General features: G+C 42.8%; 1 protein-coding gene and 1 pseudogene across 1 annotated transcript; one reads left to right on the top strand and one right to left on the bottom strand.

Moving 5' to 3' along the window:
- Nucleotides 1-1,038: 1,038 nt before the first annotated feature.
- LOC121441282 (N-acetyltransferase family 8 member 2-like) lies at nt 1,039-2,328 on the bottom strand. Its single transcript, XM_041642428.1, has 2 exons — nt 2,270-2,328; nt 1,039-1,926 (listed from the first exon to the last, which is right to left on the bottom strand). Exon 2 carries the CDS (start codon nt 1,852-1,854, stop codon nt 1,174-1,176), a length of 681 nt encoding a protein of 226 aa, XP_041498362.1. The 5' UTR covers nt 1,855-1,926; nt 2,270-2,328; the 3' UTR covers nt 1,039-1,173.
- Nucleotides 1,948-8,318, top strand: LOC121435921 (annotated as a pseudogene).
- The last annotated feature ends 11,907 nt before the right edge of the window (nt 8,319-20,225 follow it).

Here is a 20,225-nt window from a genome sequence, read left to right as displayed (position 1 = left end):
TGCACTCATAAGGGCAGCATTGCCACACTGTGTACATCTTCCTGGCATGGAATAGTACGGCCCGTGGATTCCAGAACCAAGCCAGACTGTCTGCAACAGTTCCCCCTCAGCAGCCTGCCTTGTCCTCTTGGCACTAGAAATTCAGCCAGCAGAGACGCTTCAGCTCACTCCCTGTTGGACTCCTTTAAGTCTGAGACAGAGGCATGCGATGTCTTTAGGAAGGAGTCCCTAGGTCAGGCATTCGACCAAAGGCAGAGGCAACAGCATTTATGTTGGACCTCAGCGCTTCTCCTTACAACAGTGCAGGGAGGCTCCCTCATCCAGCATGGAATTTCACCCAGCAACCTCACTATTGTGAGAGTACATTTGTTACAGCTCCTGGACTGTCATCTTATCTGTCTTTCTGGGGGTTTCTCTTCTCTGTAAGACACTTAGGGTTGAGCTTCTGAAATCTTTTTACAGAGGATAACCAGGATCACTGGAGGCCACTGCTGTGCAAATCAACCAAGGGCCACTTGGTTCTGGGATTCTTCTCTATGGTGACATATTCATGACACTTCCTGACTCCTTACCCTTCCCCTGCATCCATAAGGGATCAACACACCCAGGAGAGGCCATTCAAGATTGCTCTCGCTGCATTAGAGGACCCCTCCTCCCCTGGGCAAAAGGTGGCTTAGCGGTAAGTTAGGTGCTCCGCTGCTCCAGTTCTCACAGAACAACTGCCACCCTGAACCCTGACTGTGCCACACCTCTCGGGGAGGCTCCACTTCTGTGCAGGTCTTAGATTTTCCCCTAAGTGACAAGTTCAGTGTCCCAGGAAGTACTCTGCTCCCTCTGGGTTCAGTTTCGCCTCTCTGCAGAGGCTGAATCCTGACTGGGCTGCTGGAACTTGAGACCACCTAGCTGAAATTGAGAGCTAATGTTTCAATATAAAGTGTGTGCAGTATGGGCTCGGGTTGGCTTCGGTGCTGTATCATCACGGCACCAGGAAGGAAAAGGTGACACTTCAAAGGACAGAAAGGAACAGGGAGCCAAAACCTACAACTCACCTCCAGCAAGACTGGATCTGAGAGGAATGAAAAACGAGCTCGTGTGATTGGCAGCTGTAAACTACCAGGGTTTGCTGGTTCCTGCAGCACAGTGAACTGGAGCCTCACAGACAAAGGAGAAGGATCACATCTGTGGTTCCCAATCAAAAGGGAGAGAATAGGTGAAACAGAGGATAGAAAAAGACATTAACCTTGAGAATGTTCTAGCAAAGTACTCATCTGTCTTCCGGAAGCCCATGGCCTGGTAGAGAGCCAAAGCACTATACTGCACAATGCTGGTCTGAAGGACAACATCACTGTAGCCCTGGTCCCGTGCAAACTGGAGGACAGTTCTGACCAGTGCTTTGGCTATCCCCTGTCCACGATGCTGTGAGGACACAGACAGGCGAACGAGCTGCAGCTGCTTCCTTCCTAATGGGGGATTCTTGACTGGCAGACAGCCCACGATGCCCACTACCTGGTCCCCAGACTCAGCCACCCAGAAGGAGCCACGTGCATTCAGGTATGACTTAGTGATGTCAGCCATGTCTGCTTGCAAACATGTAGACACATACTTTGTGCAAGAATGCCAGACAAAGAGCCACAGGCAAAGGAGTACAAAGAGGCAGCACACTGTGGCCAGGAGCCAGGAGCCATAAACCAGGACTATGGTCAGGAGCATCCCAAGTAAGGTCAGGAGAGTCCGGGGCAGTGTCAAAGCATGTCTGAAATAAGCAGGGGCATGCTCGTTCATGCCCCTGGAGAACAATTCCAGGGCCCTTTTGTGGTCCCTCTCCTGGTACTGGCGGATGTGATAAGGAGCCATGGGAGATCTGTGGCTCTCAAATATCAGTGATCACAGGAACAGCGAGACCTTCTTGCACAGCTTCCCTGAGCCCTGCAGGAGACAGAGGAAGCCATGTCAGTCCCCAAACCTTCCCAGCCTCCCAGAAACCAGGGAGACTCTACAGATGGCTGTGCCTCTCTCAACACCTACAATGAAGAAGGACACTGCTACCTGAAGAAAGATCAGGTCAGTGTCACCTAGCAGCCCCTGCTTCTTCCTCTTCCTGCCATGTGACCCTGGGACATGTCCCTTGACCTCTGTGAGCCTGTGTGTCTTCATCTGTAGACCATGGTAAATCATCACCTGGTCTCTGGGTTGCTCTGAAGATTTACTACAGTAAGCTATGTGCAGACCTTCCCAGTCACACTCCTTATTTGATTACAAGTTATTTCACCTTGGATATTGGGGTACGCTGGAAAACTATGTTGTTCTGAGGGCTCTGTTTCCTCTTCAGGGTCCTGACACTGGACAGTCCTGTGTTCCCAGGCACAAGTATCAGCAGATCCTTTTTCCAGCAATTGGAAAGACTCAGTCTACAGAAAAGCAAAGCGTCAAAACAAATACATTCCACTCATGGGTCCTCAACAAGGGTGTGGGGCTCAAGACCCATAGAGATCCCAGAGTCCCAGCCCTCTGTCCTCTCACCTGCTAACACAGTTGCAAGAGTGTCCAAGATGTGCTCAGCTTCCAACAACACCCAGGAGAATGTACCAGAGCTGATGAGGCTTAGGGAGCAGATCTGGTCTGACACTTCATTAGCTGACTCCTGGCCAATCATAAACCAGAAGTCAAGGGCTGAACTGTGACACGGGAGGGGATCCTCATTTCCTCATCTCCAGATCTGCATGAGCTTCACCTGGAGAGGAAGCTGTCTCTGGCTGGCCCAGAGTTCCTCACCATTGTGGTTTGTAATGGCATAAATGAATGCAGACAGATTGTAAAAATATATACAGCTTTAATGGGGAAATAGACTTACAGAAGCACCGTTCCTGTGGAGACCAGGAAAGCAGAAGTGAGCACTACAAGCAGGCTCTCCAGATTTATAGGTAAACATTAGCCCGAGGGGAACACGCCCCCTAAGGGGCGGGACTTATCTCTACATCTCCCCTTTTTGTCTAAATAAGACATAACTAAACCAAATACAACTATATACAATAATAACAAATAATAAATATAACAAACAATATTGAGAACAAAAGTTTTGCTAAACATTCTATCTCAAGGAGTCTAAATAATGTAGAGAGTAACTACAATTATATAATCTTCAACTCTGTCAATATCCGAGAAGGGAATAAATATTACTTAACAAACGAGATATATCCAAAATGTGCAATAATTGACAGAGACAACTGAGTACCTGGGCAATCACCCAAAGTCTCGTTTGCAATGTTGAGTCAACCAACTTTGGCTAAGGCCTAACATAACTGACATACCATTATTAAAGGCAAGGAACTTTTCAAAACTATCTTACCCTGTCTTGGCAGGATATGACAGTCCTGTTTTATCCATTAATGAATGCTCTGTATCTCTGTTAGTGGTTGAGGTATGGGCATTTCTTTGCCCAAAGGCCAGTTCTGCCAAAAAGAAAGGCTCCAGGTGGAGTATCTTTGGTGCTCAACATTCTCTCTGGAATAGAGTGGGGTTGCCAGGAGTAATTATGTCTCACTATCACAAAACTCTGAGTTAGATTAAAAGCCATTTTCTACAGCTCTTTGAAGAGGTTGAAGATTATCTATCTATACTGAGTATAATCTCTATATATCTAAAGAACCTGATTAGTCTAATTATAAATGACAAACTTAGATGACTATTGATCTATATAATTCTCAATATCTATCTAACTTAAAGACTAAGACAATAAACAACTGTGTAACAAATGAGGATAATGACCTCCAAATATAAACACTGTACAAATATACATTGCAATATGGTAAATATATATCAATACACAAACATTATATAAGTATCTTAATCAGAGGTAGAAATGTACATTGCAATATGGTAAATATATACAATATATATATCAATACAATATATGTCAATACATAAAAAATGTTTTAAACAGAGGTAGAAACATGCATGCATACAATAGTCAATATAATTTAACATTGTATCAATATACAAGAATCGATACCAATATATTTGTCTAAAAACAGTAACTCACAATTACAAATCTATTATCCCATCATCCCTCTTTTTTTTTTCAAAATGATCCCTGAGCTCATAAAATTCCTCCCCCAACCTCCCAACCCCTAAATGATGTCCCTAAACCCAGGGGCAAACTTTACTGGGAGAGGAGACGTTGTCCTCTAGAATTACTTCCAGCTGTCATGGGGGCGACGTTCTTTCTAGGGGATCCTGTGAAAGTAAAATGATGGTTAACTTTCAAGATCAATGTCTTTTAAAATTGCAAATAGTCTCTGAGTATTTTGTGGAGGTCTGGGCAGATTGTTGTACAAGATGTGCACCATTTCAGCTAACCAAGTTGGGATTGTCTTGTGCAGCTGGTACCCAAAACAGGTCTTGTAGTAGCGCTATCAGTATCATGACATCATATCAACCAGGTAGAGTTTTTTTGTGGGGCCCCATCTTCTTCCTGGGAACTTCAAATGTCACTTCAAGAAAAACTCATTGTTCATTGTGAAAAACTTAAACATTAATCATATAGACATATATAGACATACATATATATATTCAATGAAAGGCATGATATATATATTCAATTAAAAGTATGATAGATATGAAGAAAAGCAAAGATGTTTTCTAAACTCATATTTCTTTCTGACCCATCATGGCTCTTGACATGAGACAGAAACTCCAGAAACTCTGGGTTTTTCTCTTACTAACAGGCTTGGAATTGGAGAGGGACTGAGCCAGAGTCCAACTTCAAAACCAGCTCTACATATTTATAAAGAAATGTTTAATAAGACATATATATATAAAAAATTAATACTTACAAAATGTGTCCATCCATCAGTAATTAAATATTCAGGGTCCCTTAATTTCTTTGAAGATGAGATTTTCCTGTGGAGATAAGAAAAGAACCCTGCCCCCAACCTATCTGTATTTCTTACCATCAGTATGCTCACCATCCTTGTGAATGAATTGTTATTTATCTTTTCCAAGTGGCTTCTCTTCTTCAAACCAAACCTTTATTAATTTTGACGGTATCCACAATTTTTCCTCACCTGTGGAGATAAGAGCAAAACCCCTTCCCCAACGCAGCACATCTCCTGGCTTCCATTGTGAGGTCAGCACATCCTTGAAATAAACTGGTTGATTTAGTTCAGTAGACTTTTCCATTATCCAATGTCTTTCTGCAGCCGTTGTTCCCTTCTCATTAGCGTTGAGAAAATTCAAGGTTAACAAAGCATTATGTAACCTATTTCTGGGGGTGTTTTCCACCCCTTTCTGTTTGTTCAACATATCCTTTATAGTTCGATTTGATCTTTCTATGACTGCTTGACCTGTAGGATTGTATGGTATACTTGTAACATGCTTGAAATTGTAATAATCAACAAACCGTTTCATTTTCCTAGAGACATAAGCAGGACCGTTATGTCTTTATTTGTGTAGGTATACCCATGATAGCCATGAATTCTAATAAATGGGTGATTACTGAATCAGCTTTTTCTGAACTGAAAGCAGTTGCCCACTGAAAGCCTGAATAAGTGTCAATGGTGTGATGAACATATTTTAAATTGCTAAATTCTGCAAAGTGGAACATATCCATCTGCCAGATATCATTCCTTTGGGTGCCCAGACTCCAAGCACCTGAGGGGTTCTTTCAGTGTAAAACAATACCTCCACTCCCCCACGTGGCTGCCTCCCTTCCTCCTCAAGAAAGCTCCCACTAGACAGAGTCCAGAAGGTTCTGGAAAAGGACAGTGAATCTTCCCTTGGTGAATACTATTCTTCATAAGAAGAACCTGAGGGCCTCTAATGAGAACCACAAGAACGACTAAGAACGCAGGCACCACTCAGAACCTCATCTCATAGTCCACCTGGTTCTCTTCCTGCCATCATCAACCCTGGCTCCACTGTGAGGACGACTCCACCCATGGAAGGTGCTCTACCTGGGGGGTGGGGGTTGGGGGGTGGGGAGAGGGAATTAGAGGCTTCCGGAAGTGGCGACTTGTTTGCCGGGGACGATCTTCCGGGGCTGAAGGTGAGTTCCACTCTCAGGGCCTGGTGGGAAGAAATGCTCCTCCCGTCGTGCTGACACTTTTCTTGTGTGACAGCGCACAGATCTGGCCTGTTTGCAGAGCTCCCTCCAAGGCAGGGATAGGGAGCAGTGGGAGGGGTGCACGGCACAGCGCCTTCCGCTCCGCTCGCCTTCTCGCTCTGCGGCGCCCCCTGGAGGCAGTGCTCTGCTGAGGCAGGAGGACGGTGTCCAGGGCAGCCTGCAAGAGACACAGACAACTGGATCAGGGTTACCCTCTCACCGAGCGCACAATCATGTGTGTAAATGCGTCAGACCCACTGTCATTCTATCTATTCTCTTGGGTAGACTGCTGAACCGTGTCAGATATCTGTGGATACCCACAAAGGGTTTTGTCACTACAAACCGGGAATTTGCGATGAAAAGTCTACTGAAATTGTGTTTGACCATCATCTGAAGGGAAAACTAGTGTCTGAAAAAGAGGAAGACGTGGCTGTGGAAGAAGGCAGCGTGGGAGTTGTTTCAGACATAGTAAATCCTGGTGCCTTGTTTTGTTTTGATATCAGGGGTTTTGAAAACTATCTCAGCAGTCAACACTTCAATTCTGATAGCACTGAAGAGGGTGGGAACAAATGCTACCTAACATTTCACATGGAAGACCATCGGGTTTCCCTGAACATCCTTCCGGAAATAATAAGTATAAGAAATCAAAAATATTGCAGGCTGAGGGCTGGTGCGGTGGGTGAAATTCTTGCCCAATAAGCCCAAGCAACAGGGCATAGATCCCCAGTACCAATACCAAGCTGAGCCTGTGGGAGGCAGAGTTCCAGATTCCAGAGCTAGATGCCTGGCCTAACTAGCTGAATTGTGAGCTCAGATTCAGCAGGAGACACCCTGCCTTAAAATACAAAGTGGGAAGTGTTGGGAGAAAACACCTGCCGTTAACCCCTGGCATCTGTGAACATGCACCCCTCTACACACGCCTGCACATTTGCTCATGTGCACACGCACACTGCACACAAACCCCAAAAGCTTTATAAATCTGTATTTTCATAATAATAGAGAAGAAAGGATGCTGTGTTGCTTATTAATAACCAGGCACTTATTTTTTTTTTTTGTTTTTTCGAGACAGGGTTTCTCTATGGCTTTGGAGCCTGTCCTGGAACTAGCTCTCTAGACCAGGCTGGTCTCGAACTCACAGAGATCCGCCTACCTCTGCCTCCCGAGTGCTGGGATTAAAGGCGTGTGCCACCATCGCCCAGCTCAGGCACTTATTTTTGGACTCTAATATTTACTTAGCCTGCAAGGTTAATCAGCTGATGACATTGTCATACATGTTTATCACTGGATTTTGTTCATATTCACTCCCTATGAAATTAAGAAATATTAATGCAATATTCAAATTATATGGGAAAATTAGTATGGGAGTATTTATTGAGAAAAAAGAATCAGGAGGTGCAAGTTTGTACAAAATATAACAAGAAATGGTAGATGCAAGCATTCTGTCCATTATCCATTAAGTTTGGCTGTGTAGTGATATAATATGAGAATATCTCTTACTCTCTAAGAGAATGAAACTTTTGCTGGGCCTCACAGTCAGAGTTAATAATGTACCTCGAGGTCACTCAGGACCACCATTCTATGTGTACTCAAACTGTTTCACCTGCCTTTAAGAGAACAGTGTTTCTAAGCCAGCACTCCCTAAGGACAAGGCTAAGTTCAGTTCCAGCACCAAGACTGTGAAGAGCCTGGCATCTCTCAGCTGCTGCCCGAGCTGGAGATGAACTCAGATCTCAAGGGGCAGCTGGCAGAACTCAACATTACCATGGCAAGAAAATCAAAGTTCGTGGTGGCCAGGAAGCTGTTCTAATTTTTTTTTCTTTGCCAGTTCCTTAGCTGAAATCATCCCAGAAAATCCAAGTTGGGCGAGCTTGTGAATTGGAGAAAAGGTTTAGCGGGAAACACATTGTCTTTGCAGATCAGAGGACCAGTCTGCCCAAGCCAGCTCAAAAAGCCATACGGAAAATAAACAAACGCCCCCAAAAGCCACACACTGACAGCAGTGCATAACACCATCCTTGAGGACTGGGTCTTCCCGCGTGAAATTGTGGGTAAGAGGATTCCTGTGAAGCTGGATGGCAACTGGCTCATACAGGTTCATTCAGATAAAGTTCAGAAAAATATGGCAGACAAGGTGGAAGCTTTCTCTGGCGTGTTTAAGAAGCTCACGAGCAAGGATGTTAATTTTGAATCCCCAGATTTTTGCTTGCAAAGAAAATGACTGGGGTCCCTGCTCCTGTGCTGAGAGAATCCAATTCCTGATCTGTCATCTTAACTGTCATTTGCGGTTTCTCTTCTCTGTAAGACACTTAGTGTTGGGTGTAGTGGTGAGCTGTGGGCAGGCCTGCTTTTCGTCCCTCCCACCTCCTGTATGGTTAACTTTAAACCCGAAATAACAACACACAAATTGTATTTATTTAAACACTGCCTGGCCCATTAATTTCAGTTTCTTATTGGCTAATTCTCACATCTTGCTTAACCCATTTCTGATAATGTGTGTAGCACCACGAACTGGTGGCTTACCGGGAAGATTCAGCATGTCTGACCTGGTGGCTGACTCCATGGCGTCTGACTCACTTCCCTTCTTTCCAGCATTCTTTTCTGTCTTTCCTGCCTACCTATGTTCTGACCTATCAGGCCACGCAGTTTTCTTTATTTATTAACCAATAAAACAACAGATAGATAGAAGACCCACCAACATCAGTTGAGCTTCTGAAATCTTTTTACAGAGGATAACCAGGATCACTGGAGCCCACTGCTGAACAACTCAACCAAGGGCCACTTGGTTCTGGGATTCTTCTCTATGGTGACATATTCATGACACCTCCTGACTCCTTACCCTTCCCCTGCATCCATAAGAGATCACCACACCCAGGAGAGGCCATTCAAGATTGCTCTCGCTGTATCAGAGGTCCCCTCTCTTCCCTGGGCACAAAGGTGGTATTGCAGTAAGTTAGGTGCTTCATTGCTTCCGTTCTCACACAGCACCTGCCACCCTGACCCCTGACTGTGCCACACCTCTGGCAGAGGCTCCACTTCCGTGCAGGTCTTAGATTTTTCCCTAAGTGACAAGTTCAGTGTCTGTAGTATGGAGGAACAGGCTGTGTCCCGCCATCCAGCTAGCTTAACCTCTGAAATAACCACACAAGAACTGTATTAAATAAATTACTGCCTGGTCATTAGATCTAGCCTCCTATTGGCTAACTCTAACATCTTGATCTAACCCATTTCTATTCATCTGTGTTTACCAGGAGATGCTGGCAGCTCCATGGCTGCTCTCTCTCTCTCTCTCTCTCTCTCTCTCTCTCTCTCCCTTCTTACTCCCATCATTCTGTTCTGTCTATTCTGCCCACCTAAGTGCTTGGCCCTATCAAAATGCCAAGGCAGTTCCTTTATTTAACCAATGAAAGCAATACAACTACAGGATGACCTCCTACACCATTTCCCCTTTTCCGTTTAAACAAAAAGAAAGGCTTTCACTTTAACATAGTAAAATTACATATAACAAAACAGTTATCAAGCAAGAATTACAGTTACAATATTTTTATCTATTTTACCTTTTATCATAACAATGGAAAACTATAACTATCTATCTATTGTTCAACTCCATCAAAGACTCCAGAAGGATATAATATAATCAGCTTCCAAAACACTAGAAATGACAGAGACATTTTGCTGCCTGGACAGTCACCCAAAGTTATTCTGTACCCTTGGGGCATCCATCTTCAGTCTACAGGCCAATAGTATCAGCAGACTTATCCTTGAAGCAGGGAATTTCAAAGACAGTTCAGTCACTTTATTCTGTATCCTGCAGAATGTCTCATAGAATCTTTCATGAGTCAGCAACCCTGAAAGATCATCTCACCTTTAGGCAAGTTCAGCAGTCCTCTCTCTGCATGTTCTTCATGTCCAGTTTATGCAACAATCCAGGCAAGAGTTGTTTCTTGCCCAAATGGCTAAGCAACTCCATAAGGAGCCTCTTTGTTGCTCATCTTCCTCAGGAAATGGCTTGGTGCTGCCGGGAGCAGACGTATCTCATTGTCATGAAAAGCCTTAAGTTATTAAAACATTTTAAATGCCATAGTCTTTGAAAAATATAAAGAATGCCTATCTAACTGAAATATATCTCTATGTATCTAGAAAATCTAACATGACTACAAGCTTGACTGTTATTGATGATTATCCATTAACAATCTATATTTCCTAATTAAACATTACATTTTTAAATGAACTACATAATCACAATACCTTAATCAAGATCATAAATACATGTACATATAAGAAAATTGACCTTAAATTTATATCAACAAAGCAAAATTTATACCAATGTAAATTATTCATATCTATATCATATCCCCTTTTAAATATAAAAGAACATTTATAAACAATATTTGGAAATATGGGTGCAGTTTTTCTCTCCAAACTGCTTCCTGCTGTATGTGACACTGTTAATCAGGTCTTTCATGGTATATCCTATTTACTGGGTTCCTCTCAGTCAGCAGTTAAGCAAAGTAATTTTTGAGGGTGTTCACAGCAACCTTTCAGGGGGGTGAGGTCCATGAAACAATATTATTGGTCTGGAAGCAATCCACAGGTTCTCATCTTCTGTGAAAACGAAAGAACCTCTTTTCCAAAGCATCATATCCTTAGACCCAAATTCTGAAGTCAAGATACCTTTATAATATACATGCTGATTTGGCTTAGCAGCCCACAAAATGAAACATCTCTCTGTACTTAGCTCCTTCACAGTCAAAAAATTTAAAGAAAACACAACAATATGCATAATCCATACTCTCTGTATGGAAGAAGCCCCTGCTTCTTCCTCTTCCTGCCATGTGACCCTGGGACATGTCCCTTGACCTCTGTGAGCCTGTGCGTCTTCATCTGTAGACCATGATAAATCATCACCTGGTCTCTGGGTTGCTCTGAAGATTTACTACAATAAGCTATGTGCAGACCTTCCCGGTCACACTCCTTATTTGATTACAAGTTATCTCACCTTGGATATTGGGGTATGCTGGAAAACTATGTTGTTCTGAGGGCTCTGTTTCCTCTTCAGGGTCCTGACACTGAACAGTCCTGTGTTCCCAGGCACAAGTATCAGCAGATCCTTTTTCCAGCAATTGGAAAGACTCAGTCTACAGAAAAGCAAAGCGTCAAAACAAAAACATTCCACCCATGGGTCCTTAGAAAGGGTGTGGGGCTCAAGACCCATAGAGATCCCAGTCCCAGCCCTCTGTCCTTTTACCCTCTGTCCTCTTTCCTGCTACCTCAGTTGCAAGAGTATCCAGGATGGCTTCAGCTTCCAATGACACCCAGGAGAATGTACAGGGGCTGATGAGGCTTAGGGAGCAGATCTGGTCTGACACTTCATTAGCTGACTCCTGGTCAATCATAAACCAGAAGTCAAGGGCTGAACTGTGACACGGGAGGGGATCCTCATTTCCTCATCTCCAGATCTGCATGAGCTTCACCTGGAGAGGAAGCTGTCTCTGGCTGGCCCAGAGTTCCTCACCATTGTGGTAGCTCCCTCTCCTCTCTGTCCGCTTCAAATCACAGCATCTTTCCTCCCAGAACACTCTGCCACCTCTGTCTCCCAGCCTGGTCCTTGACACACAGCTGCTGGGAAAGGCGTGTGCTCAGGACAAGCTGGCCTTCTCTTCTCTCTGAGCTCTGGCTGTTTTAGGATGATGGATCCTGATGGTCCAAACTGACTTGCTGCCCCCTTCTATCATGCCCTCACTCAGCCACCATGTTTTGCTGGATGAGTCCTTCTCAGCCCCTGCATTGCTTGTCTAGATACCAGGCCCCCATCCAGTGCCCAGCTTTGTGAACTTGGAACCAAAACATCATACTCCTCATGCAGATTAGCTGAGGAAGTACCTTACCAAATCAGACAAGACACAGAGGGGCCTCCTCTTGCAAGCTATCCCTGTGAGATATATGTTCTTTGCCCCAGTTGTTCCCTATAGATCAGTGAGGGCCCTGTTGTCTCTTCTCAAGGCTTCCTCAACAGGGTCATGCTGGAAGTCAGCACTTGTCCCCTGCAGTTTGCTTGGGCCTATTGGAGGCAAAGACAGTGTACTCTCAGTAGCAAACAGACAAGCAGGTAGGGTGGAGTCTTACATCATAGATGCTCCTCAGGAGTCATGTGTGGCAAAGGAGGGGATTCTTCGGACTTGGGACTAGGTAGCATATGTAGGGCCACAAAAACAGGACTGATGGGCATAGCACAGGGTCATCTGCAAGCTAGCACTTTTCTGTAGCATTTAGCTGGGCCTATGGTGAACTCTAAGGGGAAAGATAGGAGGCAGCCTTGATGGGATCTTACATTGAAGAAGACTCTCAGGATCATTTTGGGCTTGAGAGACAGGGAAAACTTTGGAATTTCAACACGGCAATAAAGACCAGAAGATGTGGGGAGGGGATGAGAGGTAGTGAGGTAGAGGTTTTTCCTGGGAAGTCTTGAGATCAAGACTCTAGGAGAGGTAAATTAGCTTCTGCCAGCAGAGAGGGAAGCTTCTCAGGCCGAAGAGAGAGTAATCGGGATTTTCTTGAGCAGGGCTAAGGAACAGCTTGGGGAAAATATGGTCACAACTTTTGAGGAAAGACATCTTACATGAATTCTAGGTGGGGAAGGGTAGGATGTAAGGAGTAATGTGGGACGGAGGTGAGGGAGAGAACAGATAGATAGTCTTTTAACTAGTGAGATGCATGGACTCTGTGTATATTTATGAGACGATCTATATGTAGGAATCTATCAGTGGAGAAGATTGCAGCTGACTTTCTCAAAGGTGGGTGTAGGATCTGAGCTAGGGAAGTGAAGGTGTGCAATTTGCTCACAAAACAGCTGGTTACATGGAGCGACCGTGAGTGAAATCAAGCTGCCCACCAGTGTCACCACTTGAGCCCCAGCTACTAAGTGAGCCTGGCTAAAAGAAATGTTGTTATTGCTAATTCACTCAAAGGTGAGGCTTGTCTTGCATTTCATGGTCTGCCAGCACCTTAGAGTCTATATTATTTGTAGGAGAGTCTTGTCAGGGTTGACAAAGAAATCATCAGGTTGGCTGAGACCCAAGGAACATGGAGGTAGCTAAGACCAGAGTAAAGGTATCAAGACCGCTAAGCCTCCACCATGTGGGAATACATTTTGGAGCTGCAATAGCAGCAGATTTAACATGATTCAGATGGGGATGAACACAAGTCTTTGACAGAGCATCGAGGGTCATGCTAGGGCAAGGCCACATTTGGAAATCTCGTTGCTTGCCTGTCAATGATTCTTTAACTTCCTCATGGCAAACCAGAAGCTACAACCCAGGTCCTGGTGGAGGCGTCTGCTACAGCCTGAACACCAAATATTCCCCACAGGTTTATGTGTTTGAACATTTGCTGTCCAGATGGTGCCATTGTTTTGGTAGGTTATGGAGCTTTTGGGAAAGAAGGAAGGAATATTTGCCCATGTGGGACAAAGGACTGCCACTGGATTGCCGAGACAGAAAGGGAAAGAGGGAAACCCTGTCTTAGGATGAGGCGCTTAACTTTGATTGGGCATGTTAATTAGGGCAGCCAAAAGGGGGCTTTTGACAGCTGGACTTCAATTCTTTGATAGCTGGACCTTGGCAGTCAGCCTCAGGAGGAGGAAGTGGCCAAATAGTGAAATAGACCATGACGGGAAACTTTAAGAATGTAATGGTTTAGTAAGGTAGGGGGAATAGAGGAGAAGGGTACACTCTCTGGCTCTACAATGCCAAAGGCACCCTGGGTTTTAAACCTTTGCTATCAACATGATGTTTCTTAGGAAATTCTGAGGCCTTTAACACACTTCCAATCAATAGTAGTTCAATTTCTGCATTACCTTGTGCTAGAGGACCTGGCAGACCCATATGGGATCAGATGTATTGTGTGTGGGGGACAAACCCTATTCCTGATTGTCTTGAACCTGTATGAGTAATGAAGTCAATTCTGTATCATCTGGTATAAATTCAGTGGTTTCAATATGCAACACAACTCTTTCTGTATATTGTGAATCAGTAACTATAAATAGAGGTTCTTTAAAATCCCTTAGTAACATGAGACTAGCATACTATTCTGCCTTTTGGACAGAATTATAAGGGCTTTGTTCCACCTTACTTACACCTTCTAATTTGTACCCTGCCTTTCTTGGTTTTCTCGCATCATTATAGAATGTATGGGCTCCAGTTATTGGTGTGTCATGTACAATGTGGGGAAGGATCCAAGTAGTTATCTTTATAAGGTTAATTCTGTCACTTTTGGAATAACTGCTATTCATCTCTCCAAAAAAACTTAGCACAAGCTCTTTGCCAATGTTCATTGTCTTTGCATATTTTTTCATCGTCAGTAAAAGGCACTATAATCTCTGCTGAGTCTATTTCTGCTAGATGACAAAGTCTCAACTTTCCTTTTATGATTAATTCAGAGACATTTTACCCATAACTTTTTAATTTTTTACTAGGTTTATATTGTAAAAAGATCCATTCTAAGATAATATCTTTACTTTGCATTAAAATTCCTGTAGGGAAAATTCTGGAAGGCAATATGACTAGAATGCAATTAAGATTTGGATTCACCATATCCACATGTGTTTCCTGTAATTTTTCTTCAACAACAATCAATTTCTTTTCAGGTTGAGCTGTTAATTCCCTGGGACTATTTAAGTCTTTGTTACCATCTAAGGTTTTGTTTAAATGAGCTATTGGATCAGGCGTTATCCCAACACCTGGTCATAGACTGTAAATATTTCCTAACAATCTTTGAAAATCATTAGGAATTCGCAATCAGTCTCTCCTAATTTGTGCATTTGTGTTCTAATTTTATGTAAACCTATTTTTTATAACCTAGGTAATTGACAGAATCTCTATATTTTTTCAGGAGCGATTTATATTCCCCATTTTGGCAAAACTTTCTTTACTTCTTCAGACAATCTTTCTAAAGTATCGACATTTGAATCAGATAGCAAAATGTCACCCATGTAATGGTAAGTTATAGATTTAGGAAATTGTTTAGGAAATTATTTCCAATGGCTGACTTACAAAGTATTGGCACAGGGTGGGGCTATTGAGCATTCCCTGTGGGAGGATGTCAGGAGCCATTTTCCCCCCAAAATTATTACAGGAACCATTGCCCTGAGGAGTTAGCAGAGAACCCCACTCACTCCTAACAATAATTAGAATTGTTCTATTGGCAGAGCCTATCCCACTCCCAATTATCTGTTAATAGAGAGCTATCTGTTAGTGGAACCCACCCGCCTCACATTTCAAACTATCTAGAGAACTAAGGTGTGTCAACTTGTTACTTCCTGGCCGAGGAATCGTGACCTGACCTTTCGTAACCTCCTGGCCTACGTGACCAACGTGAACCACATGGCAAGAACCCAGGCCCCTGTGCCCCCCCCCAAATTCCTTATCCTATATAAGCTGTAACCCTGACTCTAATAAACGAAGGCTTCGACAAATCTGCCTGGCCTTCTTCCTCTCTCTTGCTCATGTCTTTTCAGATAGCGCCTCTCCGGGACCCTGGAATAACTGATCAGCCAGGCAGGTTACACCCCTAGACTGAGTAACCCGCCAAGGCGGTCTACAGGAGGACGTTCTACTGAGATCCAGGAAGTACTCATCTAGCATCTGTTACTCCTATTTGTACAGCCTTAGTTCATCTTTGTAAAAAGTCACTAAAGGGTTCTCTCTGAACCTGTTTAACCTTGGCATATGAGTCAATTCATTTTCCTATTCTTGAATCCTGTCCCAAGCATTTAATGCTGCTTTGTGGCATGGGGACAAGATTTGTTCATCATAAAGATCTTGAACCTGTGGGTCAGCATAAGTGCCCTTGCCAAGAATTTGATCTTGGGAAGTCTCAAGTCCTTTTGCTTTTCCCTCTTGTTCTAAAATTTTTACCTCTTCTCACAAATAACATTTTCACAGTAATTGTGGCCCATCATCCAGGACTGCTGAAACTAATTGACACCAGTCATATAGGGTATCCTTAATGCTAGAAACCCATGACTTTACCATCTCCCTAACAAATGCAGAATGTAAGCCATAAGATAATTAAGCTTGCTTAATTTCTTTCAGATCATTCATTTCTATAGGTAACCAACTAACTTCTTTGGATCCTTTTGGGCATTTAGAACTTGATGCTTTTTAGATTACAGGGTAGGAAGCTAAAATCCTGGTAAGTCATCTCTGACAGGTACTGGCAATGTTAAATTCTGTCCTTGTACCTTCTTTCCCTGCTCATCAGCTCCAATAATTTCTTCAATCATTTCTAATCTTTTTACTACTGTCTTTTGGCTTGTATATATTTCTAGTGATTTCACTGAGGCACCTATCCTCTGGTACTCCTTCTGCACATTTGATTCCAAGGTCTGAAGTTTTTCCTTTAAAGATAACATCTTATCTGTGGACATTATTTGGATAGTGTGCAGATTGCCTTCCTGGAAAGATACTCTATCTGCTAACCTATCATAATTTTTAACAGATTTTTATTGTCAGTATGAATTCTTTCTGATACCCTTTGACATGGATTGAATTTTGATGCCAAATTAATGTTATCTTTTTCAATAGTATTAAATTTTTCAGGTAACTTTGATATTCGATGGCATTAATCCTGTCAGCTAGCTGTTCATTATTAGTCCGTAAAGACTGCATTATTTGTAAAAGTGCCTCATTCTTGGCTCTGCTGTCAAACCATTTTCTTAAGGATATAACATGAGGAAAGAAACTGAGTCCCAATATCCAATAAATAGATGTATCACAATAACATATAAGCCTTGCAGAATATAATCCATAGTATCAGCAAAATGATTATTAAAATTTTGCATGGAAATATTGTCTGCAATTATATAACTTTCAAGTTTATTGATTTATTTATTAATCAAATAGTTACCTTTGTTATGAGATTCGGTAAATTGTTTTAGGTGTAATAATCTTTATTGTCCAGCAGGTGTTGCGGTTGCAGCCACATGGCAAAGAGTCACGCCTGGTGGTGGCAGGGCAGTCCTACGCTGCTTTGGTTTTTCACCTTGAGGCCTGGTTAAATACCAACAAATATGCTTTGCTTGACAAATTAAAATTGATTAAATCAATTCCATACAAGGAGCAAGGAGCTTAGAACTCACCAGAAGGGAACACAAACTGGAAGTTGCACAAGTTGCTGCATGGCAGGGAATGCGGCAGTAGGGAGGGAAAAAAAAATGTGCGCCAGCCTGGGAAATTTCCAAGTCACTGTGCTTAGCCCCACTGTTGCGGGTTTTACAAAAAACCACTTAGTAGATGAAAGCAAGACAGGCAGGTAGGAATAGAAGACCTTCTGGGCCATGGACTGTTTGGGCCTTTTAGACTGGTCCACCTGGTAGGGGTGAAGTATGGATCCATGTGGGGCACCAGATGAAGGTGGACACTAAAAGAAATCCCAAACTAGCTCAGAATTGAGTACAATAAAGGGTTATTTATCTAGGGGTAGACTCACAGATCAGAGTCCTCTGCTCGAACGGGAAACAGCAACCGAATCCTGGAGCCGGGAGAGAGAGGGAGTGTGTGCTTTACATCGGCATTTATATTATAAGAGGCCATGCCCAAATAGGCTGGTAACTTAGATGCTACTGACTGAAGGAGTTCCTACACATAACTATCCCTAATCCCAGTTCTTGGGAATCCAACGCCCTCATTTGCCCTCCATGGGCACAGTAGGCACACATAAATGCAGGCAAAACAACACTCACATATATAAATTAAAACATATATGTCTTTAAAATAAACAAATATTAAATTTATAAAGTACTTGTAGAATGTGGTTTGAACTTGGTATATAAATCTGTTTTAAAATGGAATCAAATACAGTTTTTGTTGTTTTGTTTTTGAGACAGAAATTGAGGTAGACAAGCTCACCTCAGACTCACTATGTAGCCACGGATCAGGCCACATTTGGTTTCTGTTTTCAGAGAATTCAGTTTCTTATGATCATAACTATACATAACAAATAGAACATTTGGATGAGTAATGGATTGCCACCTGCTTTGAATACTTTTAACTTACATTTATAGTATATTATATTTACTATGTTATATGTATATCCTTGGGCATTTGTGCTCCAGAATCCAGGTGTAGATATGGACTACAAGTTGCCAGACCCTGCTCTTTCCTTGTACCACGTGAGTCAAAGGAATAGGTGATCAGGCTTGGCAGCAGTGACCATAACCTGCTGAGCTGTCTTGCTGGCTCTCCTTTGAGCATTTTGATCACTTTTAACTTTATACCATTAAATGAATGGTTAAATTATTTCACATACAAATGCTTGTATAAAACAATTACCACATAAATATATCAGCAAGCCATAAATTACCATTTATCCTCACAGATATATAAACTCTCATCACAGAGACGGTACTGAGAAATTATTTGATGATGTCATTTGTAGAATGTCAACAAGAGGTTTTATGAAATCTCTGAAAATCTCCACATTATAAAATCATTAACTTTTTCCATCCCTGGTTATAAACCTAACATATGTTCACTGTATAAAGGTTTGAAACAAAGAATAGTATTTAAAAGAATGATTACTCTCAGTCCTGCTTTTACTGTAAAGGTTATGTTGTTTTTCTTTGTGTGTCTGTGAGCTAATGCCTTGGTGTGTGCAGATGCTGGCAGAAGTCAGATGAGGGCATCAGGTCTCCTGGAGATGCAGGCAGGTGTGAGCCCACATGGCAGCTTACAACCTTCTGTAAATCCAGTGCCAAGGAGCTGAATCCCTCTTCTCACTGCACCACCAGGCACATAATCCACATACATACAGAGATGGAAGCAGAACACTCGTTCACCACCAGGCACACATGAACAGTCCACATACATACAGAGATGGAAGCAGAACACTCGTCCACTTCATATAAAACAAGTCTTTAAAATAAGCAGTGTGGTGCTGGCACACGCTAACAAGTGAGAGTCCTAGGGACTCCAGCACCTGCTCAGGTTACCTGCAAGCTTCCTGTGCTCCCTGCTCGTGCTAGGCACACTATGTGTGTAGTTTAGTCTTCACTGTAGCTCTAGGATACTAGAGGAAGGAAACGGGTTTGTCTGCTCTTTCTTGACTTCAAAATAAATTTCAAACCAGGATTGGTGGAGGACACCTCTAATTCTAATACTCAGAAGCCTGGTAAGAAGGAGGATTGAGACTTTGAGGCCAATATGGGCTATGTAGTTAGAGAGGGTCTCAAAAAGATTATTGTCCCCCTGCTGAAAAAAGCTACAGAAAAAAACAGAAATGAAACATTTAATGGTATGTCTTGTGCCTTCCATACAAGTTCACCACTACCTACAGCTTGCTGTCTGCTCTCTGGCTCTTCCATTTACCTGCCTGCATGTGCCCCTTAAAGTATTTGAAATAAGATGTTCGCGTCATGACACGTCTCTCTACAATGCCTATAGGTGCCTTGTCTCTTAAAACTATCCTTTTTAAAATGATAGAAAAGGATCGAAGTTGAGATTTTTTTAAAGATAGCCCTGTCTTTCAGGACTCTGTGTATTGGTTTATTCAGGATTATTTGGAACAGTATTCATGAGTACAATCAGTGGTAATGTCTTCGGATCACATCACACTTCCTCCTTTGGCCTCTAATCGGAAGTTTTACATGCTGGTCCCATTACGGAGGAATCAAGTTTTAGACTGTTGGTTGAGGGGAGCCTGGTCTCTCTACTATAAAGATATCCCATGGCTGTAAACAGAGTTGAAAACTCTCTCCGAGTATTGTGACAGAAAAAACATTCAGATCTAAGCGATTCCTGAATCCAGTGACCACAACACCACCGCTTCACTGACTAAAAACCATTAAAGTCGTGGGGTTATGGCTGAGAACCACCACACCCAGATTCCACTTTTTTAAGAAATCTCTTTGGGGGAGGGGCTGGGTAGGGAGCCACAGCTGGCAAGTACATTTCAGAGGACAACTTTTGTGAATTGGTTTTCCTTCCACTGTGGGATCCTGCATTGAACTTAGCTTCTTCACAGTAGAAAGAATGAGAGGAAGAAAAGGCACTAACTTTTGAGTGGATTTTGGCATGAGCTTTTGTTTGCACTCAAATGCCAGTGCACAATTTAGCCTGCTCAACAGTACTCT

Source organism: Microtus oregoni, unplaced genomic scaffold (assembly GCF_018167655.1).
Source record: "Microtus oregoni isolate MIOR12 unplaced genomic scaffold, Mior012 000002F_ref0000024, whole genome shotgun sequence".
NCBI classification, from domain to species: Eukaryota; Metazoa; Chordata; class Mammalia; order Rodentia; family Cricetidae; genus Microtus; species Microtus oregoni.
The sequence above is the reverse complement of the archived record's forward strand: the minus strand, read 5'-3'. Positions and strand labels throughout refer to the sequence as shown.